Raw genomic sequence first — 10,000 nt, forward strand, 5'->3', positions numbered from 1 at the left:
ATGGTTCCAGTGCCGTAATAGCACTAAAATATGTTTCATCAAAATGTGTCACAGTACTTGAATCACGATCAGGATTTTCTTCTTCTTCTTCTTCTTCTTCTTCTTCTTCTTCTTCTTCTTCTTCCGGATTTTTTTTTCTCTCTAGCTCTGAAAGACCGCCCCCCGCCGATCATCCGCCAGGGCCCGTCCAACCAGACGCAGGCGGTGGGGGAGGTGGCCCTGTTGAGGTGCCGGGCATCTGGGGACCCGGAGCCCACCGTCACCTGGCTGAAGGATGGGCTCAGTCTGCTGGGGAAGGACCCACGCATGGCCCTGCTGGAGCCTGGCAGCTTGCAGATCCAGAGTACCAGGGTGGGTCTCACACAAGACAACACACCACCATACAGTCACGATAGCAATCGTCCAACCTCCGACCCGCCCCCCCCCCCCACAGTGCGTGTTTGTTTACTCAGGAATGGTTTGGCCTTCACAATGGCTCTTTTTTTCCCTTTGTTGCTCTCTGTCTCTCTGTTTCTTCAACTTCACTGCCTTCTTGTCACTCACCTGCTTATTCTGTTTAGCTATCTGTCTGTTGTCAAAGGCAGTGTGTGTATGTGTGTGTCTGTGTGTGTGTGTGTGTGTGTGTGTGTGTGTGTGTGTGTGTGTGTGTGTGTGTGTGTGTGTGTGTGTGTTTGTGTGTGTGAGAGAGACAGAAGGAGAGAGAGAGACAGAGAGATAGTACATGTCTGTGCATATCTGAGCCGTTAGCGAGAGATAAGAGAGAAAATGTCCCATCTGATGTCAGTTGGATGTAATTCAAATGGACAAGTGCAGTCAGGTTGCTTTTGAAAGATGAATAGACACTATTGATTTTTTATAAGTCATTCAATGCTGTCGTTTAGAGCCAGTCTCCCAGGCAGCGGTTAGAGATGCTCCAGCTCAAGGACAGTGGTGGGGGGGGGGGGGGTAGTTTAACCATGGGGCATATGCACAGAACCCTATCACCACCATGAAGTCACACACACACACACACACACACACACACACACACACACACACACACACACACACACACGCACATACACACACCATCCCTTTATCTCCTAAATCTCATTGGAATATCCATTGGACTCGGCAAAAGCTGTAGTCCTCTGAGTTAATTGAATAAACCTGAGGAAGATGTGAGGGAGAAGGAGGTGTGTGTGGGGGGGGGAGTGAGCTCAAGAAAGAGAAAGAGAGAGAGTGAGAGAGAGAGAGAGAGAGAGAGAGAGAGAGAGTGGCCAGCTGCCAGTGGTCCCCTGCGTTAAAGCGGCCAGCGTTAAATAGATTATCATGTCTCTGTTTCACTGTGTCTGAATTGATGATGATGGGGCTGAGGATGAGGGGAGCTGACTAGTACTAAATGAAATTTATTAAGAAAATTTACGTCAGCACTTTCAGGGCTCCTTTTTTTCACCCCCGCCCCCACCCCCACCCCCCTTCTCCACACACACACACACACACACACACACACACACACACACACACACACACACACACACACTCCGTCCCCTCACCCACTCCCTCTCTCTCACTCTCTCACTCTCTCTCCCTGGGAGCGGGCTCGGGCCAGCGGAGGTTAATGCATTTTTAGTGTACCGCTGGCTGCCTGGCGCTTTCAATAGCACAGGTTGACAAAAGGGGTTGTAAAAAGCCGTCTGGGATCAGGGTTGAAGAAGCCAATGGAGAGCACCGGGAAACACAGCTACCAAGCCCTAGCATGGCCAGCCAAGCTCTATGTTCCCAAACGGTGCCACTTTGATAGGTTGAGATGAGCGCATAAAAAAAAACACTAAAAAAACCAAACCTTTTGATTTGTCAAGATGGCCTGACGTATGTCGAGATTTAGGGGTAGATTGGGGTGTTTGTTGGTGTTTATGACTCTCACGTCTCCTCCTTCAGCTGTCAGACTCGGGGCTGTACACCTGTGTCGCCACCAGCTCTAGTGGGGAGACCTCGTGGAGTGCTTTTCTGGATGTCAGAGGTACGCTGGAAATGGATGTCTGTCTTCATGTCTTTCCTGATACACTCTCCCCTTCTCTACACACACATACATACAGTGATTAAAGCCACACACTTGCTTCTACTTAGTTCTACAATACTAAATGATTGCTGCAATTTAGAATGTGCCTTTCCCCTTTTGATGGATGTTGATTGTGTCTCTCTCTGATTTCCCCTACCCCCCCGTCCCCCCGTCCCCCCCCGTCGCACACCCCATCTCAGAGTCTAGTGACCTCACAGACTCCATGTCCCACAATGCCAGTGTCCTCCCGGGGCCGCCCTCAAAGCCAGAGGTCACAGACGTCTCCAAGAGCAGTGTCTCGTTGTCATGGGAACCGGGGCCAGAGGAGGGCTCCCCGGTCTCCTCCTATGTGATCGAGGCCTTCGGGTACGTCTATGAACAGAAGCCCACAGCTTCACTAAATTACCTCAAAACACTTCCATAGCAATAACAGATCTGGTCATTTTGTGTGGACATTAAGGTCACTGCCAGAGGGTCACTAAATCAACACACCTAGTGCAGAAGAGTACATCAGGAGAGGCTGGTGGAGGTAGAAGTAGAGACCGTTCCTCATTCAATTCCATATATTACAATGAGCCCGTCCTCCGATTTTTACCTCCACCAGCCTCCTACATGTCAGATTCCTAACGTTGTTAATGTCATTCTTCAGGCATATCAGCCATCCCTGCATCATGCTAGCTGAACTAGCCAATGAAAACGAGCGACCAGAGGGTTATTAGGACCAAAGCTATTGATCACTATCTCCTCACTAACTCTCCTCTTCCCTTGTTATCTGAGTGCAGCCAGTTGGTGAGTAACAGCTGGCAGACTGTGGCCGACCACGTGAAGACCACCCAGTTCACGGTCAAAGACCTCCGACCCAACACGGTTTACCTGTTCATCATCAGGGCAGTGAACCCACAGGGTCTTGGGGACCCCAGTCCCATGTCAGAACCCGTCCGTACACAAGGTACGCCCAACCACAGTTGATGTATCAGTGTGTGTGTGTGTGTGTGTGTGTGTGTGTGTGTGTGTGTGTGTGTGTGTTTTCCGTAACAACAGAACCATTCAAATGGGTTTTGTCAACCATGAGTATCACTGAGTGTGTCTCTGCGTCTCTGTCTCTGGTAGACATCAGTCCAACCGTGCAGGGCGTTGACCACCGTCGTGTTCAGAAGGAGCTGGGGGACGTCGTGGTCAGCATGCATAACCCTGTGGTCGTCAGCTCCACCTCTGTCCAGGTCACATGGACTGTGAGTAATATTAATATATATATATTAGTATATATAGATAGATAGATAGATAGATAGATAGATAGATAGATAGAGATATTGTATATGCCATTTAGCAGACGCTGTTATCCAAAACGACTCACAGTACAGTGACTGCATACATGTTTTTTGTATACAGTATATGATCCAAGTGGGAATCGAACCCACAACCTTAGCATCGCTCGCACCATGCTCTATTAAGTTACCAGCAGTGTATGACCAGTTCCCTCTTCTTTAAACAGTTTCCGGGTCAATAAGTCGTTGGCGTATCACTCAAGGGACAAGCCAATGATGATTTCATATAGATGGTATTATCTAACGGACGGGTATGAAGATATACTGTTTTGAAATAGGACGTTTCACTCTGGGGTTCATTATTATTCTTACTGAAGCAGACTGTGTACAGAATCTCTTCAGCTGGATACAGTGAACGATGAGCCTTATGTTCAAGACCGATTCACTTGGAGAGGCATGGACTACAGCATGATAGCTTACAGAGAAAACAAAAAAACACACACACTTCATTATTTTATTCATCCCAGGCTTCCTAGCCAGTGTTTTAGTTTGTTTTGGCCACACGATTGTGTGTGGCAACCACTGTCTGTTGTCAGTTGGCACACGGGAGAGAGGGCTCCTCACACGAGTGGACATGAAGTCCAGGGGACAGCTGGTGCTCCATCAATCTGTGATCGTTTGGGGTGACGCAGGAATTAAGACAAATGTTTCTCACCGGGACAAATAGATCACCATTAGAGGCAACATGTTGTGTTCTCTCTTTTGGAAGCTGTTTGCAGTCAGCTCTTTATCTGGAGGTTATTATTCTTCCCTCTTGGCAAGGTGTCCCATCTGCCTTCTGGAGAGCCCTGCTTAATGACAGAGGCTCTTCTTATTCAACGCGCAAACACACACACACACACACACACACACACAGACACGCACATGCACACATGCATAAGCGCACACATGCATACACACACACACACATGCATACACACACACACGTGTCGCATACACTTTCTCTCTCACTCACACACACACACACACACACACACACACACACACACACACACACACACACACACACACACACACACACAATCACTCACTCCATATGCCTCCGTACTGTATGCACCAGTGCCTTGATGACATTTTAACATTATAATGTGGCTGAGCTTTCTCAGATAGGGTTTTGCCCAGCGCTGTGAAGCACCATTGTGTCTTTGCCAGATGATATACTTTCACAGCACGGCATATTGAAGCGAACAATAAAAAATACCGTCCATGTGAAATTGCATGCTGAGGTACACTACACTACATGGACAAATACAAACAACAGCTGCCCATAGTCATTGAAAGGTCAAATGGGAAACCAACCATCTTCATTAACCACATGCTTTTGTTTTTTTTGTTTTGTTTTTTTTACTTTATAATTACATTGTGACACCGACCGGCCTGATTAAATACCATAACTGATAAAAGCTTTTCCTTTTCACACACACACACACACACACACACACACACACACACACACACACGCACATATACACACACACATATACACACACACATATACACACATACACACACACACACACACGCACACACACGCACACAATTGTTGGGGTATTCATTATGAGAAATAGCCCTCTGCTTATCTGGCATGCCTGTCTTATATGACAAGGGAAAACTAAACAGAGGGGACTAATTTATTATATTGACGTACCTCGGCTGACGCCAGCTCAATCTGTTCTATTGCAGGTAGGGGAGGACAGTGTGTGTATGGGGGGGGGGGGGGTTCATAAAGCTTTTAGATTCACGAATCATTTCGTTAATGAAATGCAAACAGGCGTCCGTAGAGAGAGGGAGAGCGTCGGTCTGATTTATTTGGACTGGACTGACGGTAAACAGCTGCTTTATTTCGCCTGTAAAAGCTTTCGCTTGCTTCTGCCCCTGTTAACAAGCCATTACCGTGAGTTATGTTCCCTCACTCCCTCCCGAGACCAGACGACTTCAACTTTTCCCTTCCATAGTAACAGGGTTTGTTTAGAGAAAAAAGGATAACTTGCTGTTTTAATCCGCGCTGCCAGGGTCAAGTAGGGTTAACTTGCCCATTTGCTGTTGGTTGGTTGGTTACATTTAAGTGGAAAGGAAGTGGTTGCATTACTCTAGTTAAAAAAAAACCTTCATAAAAATCTTATGAAAATCTTCCCTCCTTCCCTCTCTCTTTCTCTTTCTCTCTCTCTCTCTCTCTCTCTCTCTCTCTCTCTCTCAGGTGGAGAGCCCATCCCAGTTCATCCAGGGCTATCGTGTTCTGTACAGGCAGACGTCAGGGCTACCCTCCCCGGGGTCCTGGCAGGTGCAGGACCTGAAGGTCCCCTCAGAGAGAGACGTAGCTCTGTCAGGCCTGAAGAAGGGGGTCGTCTACGAGATCAAAGTTCGTCCGTACTTCAATGAGTTCCAGGGTGCAGACAGTGAATCAATGACAGCACGCACCATGGAGGAAGGTAAAGGATCATCAACAGTGATGCAACAGAGAGACACACACACATACACATACACACACACACACACACACACACACACACACAGACACACACATCTTCACAAAATGTCTTCACAAAACTCATGTGAACACACACACAAACACACACACACACTAATGTGCTAATGCGGTGGTATCTCTGCCGTGTCAGAACCCCCAGACAGCACCACCGGGGGGGGGGGCTGTGACAGGTCTGTGGGCCTGCAGGGGGGGGCCCGGGGCTGTCTCCCCTGACACAATCTCAACCCTCTCCTGCTCCTCTCTCAGCTCTTCCCTTTACTCCTCTGTGGACACCCGCTGTCACATCGCCTGCCATGTCCCTGTCGTACGCCATGCTCACACTGCGACTACGTGACATTTCCTCCCTCTCCTCCTCTCACTCTCTCTCTCTCTCTCCCTCCCTCTCTCTCTCTCCCTCTCTCTCTCTCTCTCTCTCTCTCCTCACTCACTCCCCCCTCTCTCTCTCCCCCCTCTCTCTCTCTGTCTCTCTCTCTCCCCCCTCTCTCTCTCTCCCTCTCTCCCTCTCTCTCTCTCTGTCTCTCTCTGTCTCTCTCTCTCTCTCTCTCTCTCTCTCTCTCTGTCTCTCTCTGTCTCTCTCTCTCTCTCTCTCTCTGTCTCTCTCTCTACGCCGAACCCTGAACGTGATATATATACGCATGCATAACTTGGGAATGTTCACTTTCAGTAAATCATACGTTGCTGTCGGTCAGAGATTTGCGGGTGCAGGTTTTCTGAGTTATGCGCTGTACTGTGTCTCAGGTTAGGATTCAGCCCTTTGTGATTCATTGGGGCTAACAGTGGGTTTCTTTTTGGATTATTCCTCCTGTCCATTAACACAATTAGGTGCCACTGTGGCTGTTCTCCAAGTGAGCCTGCTTCGAGCATGCTCACTCTGTTCCTCTCAGTCCTCAGTCTGCCCATCGCCAGAGCCAAGCTCGGTCCATCTGGGGTGTCATAGGCATGGTGGCCAGGTGGCTCACAGGCCAGGTGCTAAATGACACCGGTGTGCAATGTCCCACCTGGCAAGCCACATTTCACTGTTTACGGAATCCGATGGCTGGTTTACATACATGCATCTGCCACAGATTGTGAAATGCTATCCATCACAATGCACGCTATGCAACACAACTCCTCCTCAACGGGGTGTTTTCCGGCCTGAGTGTATTCATCCAAACAATCTGCATGTAATGATCAGAACCGTGGGAATACAGAGAGAAACAAGACACAGATAATGTGTTGAACTGTACGGTTCTTTTTTTGTTTTTGTTTTAATGAATAATGAACACTAACCCTCAAACCCTCTGGAGAAAACCCATGTTTCCATGTGTGTTAATCAGTCCCGTAGACATGCTGTTTGCCTTCATGTGTCTCCCGGCTCTTTGAATCCCTCAGTCTTTGAAGGTGAAGGGTTGGGGTGGGTGGGGAGGGGTGGGGTGGTGGGATCGGCCACGTTTTTGTAGATCTAAACGACGGGCCGGCGTTGGGTTGCCAGTGTGTCACTTTGCATGCGACGCTGTATGCCACGGGTCGCATTTCTTGCCAGCCGTACATCACAGAGCTAATGGCCTTATTAGCATCTCCTTCATTACTGTACATGAGAATGGAGTACTTTCATTTAGCTCAGATATGCATAATGTGCTGCGTTAGCATCCCGGGCGCTAGCGTGTGACTGCGTCTGATGGCGGTGATCCATTAATATGGATGCCGTGTCACTTCCTGGGCTCAGTCACCCTTCATCACGGGCGCCAATGCGCTGCCCCCAGAGTGACACGTGCCAGCTTTGCTCCGTTTCAGAAGCTTGTTTGGAAAGGGCACGGTGAATAGCATGGTTGTAGATTTCGAAAAGAACATGTAACTGTGAAGCTGGGCTCCAACTGGTGTGGTTTAAGCCCTTACGAGGCGCTGGTACAGTATTGTGTACTGTGGCATTTCATCACCCGTCTCGATGCATTGCAAGGGAGGCCGGTGGACGTCGAAATCGCAGAACGGGCTCATTGTGAACGCACGGAACGGAATGAGGAATGCATTACAATGGGGCCCGTCCTCCGCTTTCTTCCTCCAGCAGCCTCCGCTGATGGATTGTGATCAGATTCCCCCCTGGGAAGGCAGCGCGAGACCTCATGTCTATCCACTTCTCTGTAACTTCAAAACAACGAAGAGAAGAAAGGGGAAAGTATGATAAATAGTGAAAGGAGAAGTGTAAGTGGATGACGTCGAGAGGAAGATAGAGAACGATGGAGCTGGGAAGCGTGAAGTGGAGCGTGTGCTCCGTCATTATTCCTCCCAAGCTCATTTTGAACACAGTGGCATTCTGCTGGCACTGAGAATTCCTGCTTGGTTGGACAGGATGGCTCTTTAAATATGAATTGCGGCATTGTGCGGGACAAACAAAGCTTTCTGTCAGGCCCTTATGAACAGCAGTGGCAGACAGCAAACACAATTTTCCTTGGAGATGAGAATATATTGGAATATTTGAGTTGATGTGCTGTTTTTTTTTGGTGTTGCCCAACCCTCTGCCTTTCTCCCTCCCCAGCGCCCAGTGCCCCTCCCCAGCAGGTGACGGTACTGACGGTGGGCAGCCACAACAGCACCTCCATCAGTGTGTCCTGGGACCCCCCTCCCACAGACCACCAGAACGGCCTCATCCAGGAGTACAAGGTAGGGAGCAGCAGTCTGCACCTGTGGAGGCTGGTGGACATAGACATTGGACGACGGAGCCCGTCCTGCGATTTCTACCTCCACCAGCCTCCACTGGTCTTCACATACACTACACTAGCGTTACTGCATGTGTAATAATATCTCATGCATACTCTATTGCAACTTGGCATGAACTGAAACAAATCTCTCACCACAAACCTGGTCTCTGCGTCTCTCTGTCAGATCTGGTGTCTTGCCAACGAAACCCGCTTCCATGTGAATAAGACGGTGGATGCGGCCATCCATTCAGTGGTGGTGGGCGGTCTGCAGGCGGGGGTGCAGTACCGTGTGGAGGTGGCAGCAGGCACCAGCGCCGGAGTGGGGGTGAAGAGTGAGCCCCAGCCAATCATCATAGGTAATACTCACAGGCTCCCAGTCAACTCCAATGACCTCATCGTAGGGAACCCTAATCTGAGTCACAGACGCGGGGTTGCTGATTTAGCAATTCATCACGCTTGGGAAAAAAGAGAAGATTGCGCATTGTCGGAGATCACGTACTATGTAATGCTCCAAGCAAGAGAGTAGCACTGTAAGCCAGGCTCAATGCATAGCCATCTATCAATAAATCAATAACATTTCATTTAGTGTGGTGTCCAGTAACACTGTGCCGAGCCCTGTTAGCCATATCAATAATCCTCCTCAAAATCTGGGCGGCCCGCGCTAACAAAGTAGACATTGTTATTGTTGGGGAGCTTATCAGCCTATCACATCTTATCAAACAGCTGAAGGATACGCTGAGCATATAGGCCCAGAATCAATATCGGAGCCCAGGACGGCCGCTCTTCATCCGTGACTCTTGACTGATATGTGGGGAAAATATCCTTAACGGCTGGAGAAAGGCAAACACTGGCCTGTGGACTGAGGCTTAATGATGGGGGTGTTGGGCTCTTGCTCGTGCTGGAGACTGTGAATCTAATTTCACAGCACAGTAGCTGCAGCAGAAAATCAAACTCTGTCTGAGCTGCTCTGTCAATCTCGCGTCTCGGAGCTCAAATTGATGAGCGCACTGCTGAATTGATGAACTCGGCCGACATAATGCAGTTTTTGTGATTTTGACGCTGTGTTTTTTTTATTGTTTTATTTGATATTGTTTATCTGTATTGTTTTATATTGCTACATTGTTTTATACCTAGAAAATGAATATACTGTTATTGTCCTTTGTTATCAAATCATATACAGTATATTTGATATTACTCTATACGTTAGCTGTATATGAACTATTAATAAACATTGATTTTAATGTGCTTTTGAGAGACTGTTTTGGCTGGACCGGGCGTTTGCCAGATGCCAGGTGCCAGGTGCTGTGTCTCATCAGTGGCGTTGCCGTGTGTGTCCTCCTGTCCCCAGGTGCGGAGCTGAGGGACGTAATGACAGGGGCAGAGGGGAACAACAGCATCTCAGACGTGGTGAAGCAACCAGCCTTCATCGCTGGCCTGGGAGGGGCCTGCTGGATCGTCCTCATGGGCTTCA

At 48.7% G+C, this 10,000-nt stretch overlaps 1 protein-coding gene across 1 annotated transcript in view; it reads left to right on the top strand.

Annotated features, from left to right (window-relative positions):
* LOC310801269 (roundabout homolog 2-like) overlaps positions 1–10,000 on the top strand; it is a gene marked incomplete at both ends in the record, with an annotated part of 104,258 nt that overhangs the window by 82,238 nt on the left and 12,020 nt on the right. Inside the window, 9 exons of the mRNA XM_083665263.1 lie at positions 146–351; positions 1,921–2,002; positions 2,242–2,407; positions 2,824–2,990; positions 3,152–3,273; positions 5,564–5,795; positions 8,367–8,491; positions 8,714–8,885; positions 9,878–10,000. The exon at positions 9,878–10,000 is cut by the window's right edge and continues 54 nt beyond it. Of these exons, the coding sequence (XP_083521389.1) occupies positions 146–351; positions 1,921–2,002; positions 2,242–2,407; positions 2,824–2,990; positions 3,152–3,273; positions 5,564–5,795; positions 8,367–8,491; positions 8,714–8,885; positions 9,878–10,000 (1,395 nt within the window). The remainder of the gene's footprint in view (positions 1–145; positions 352–1,920; positions 2,003–2,241; positions 2,408–2,823; positions 2,991–3,151; positions 3,274–5,563; positions 5,796–8,366; positions 8,492–8,713; positions 8,886–9,877) is intronic.

Source organism: Argentina silus, assembly GCF_951799395.1.
Source record: "Argentina silus genome assembly, chromosome: 2".
Lineage (NCBI taxonomy): Eukaryota > Metazoa > Chordata > Actinopteri > Argentiniformes > Argentinidae > Argentina > Argentina silus.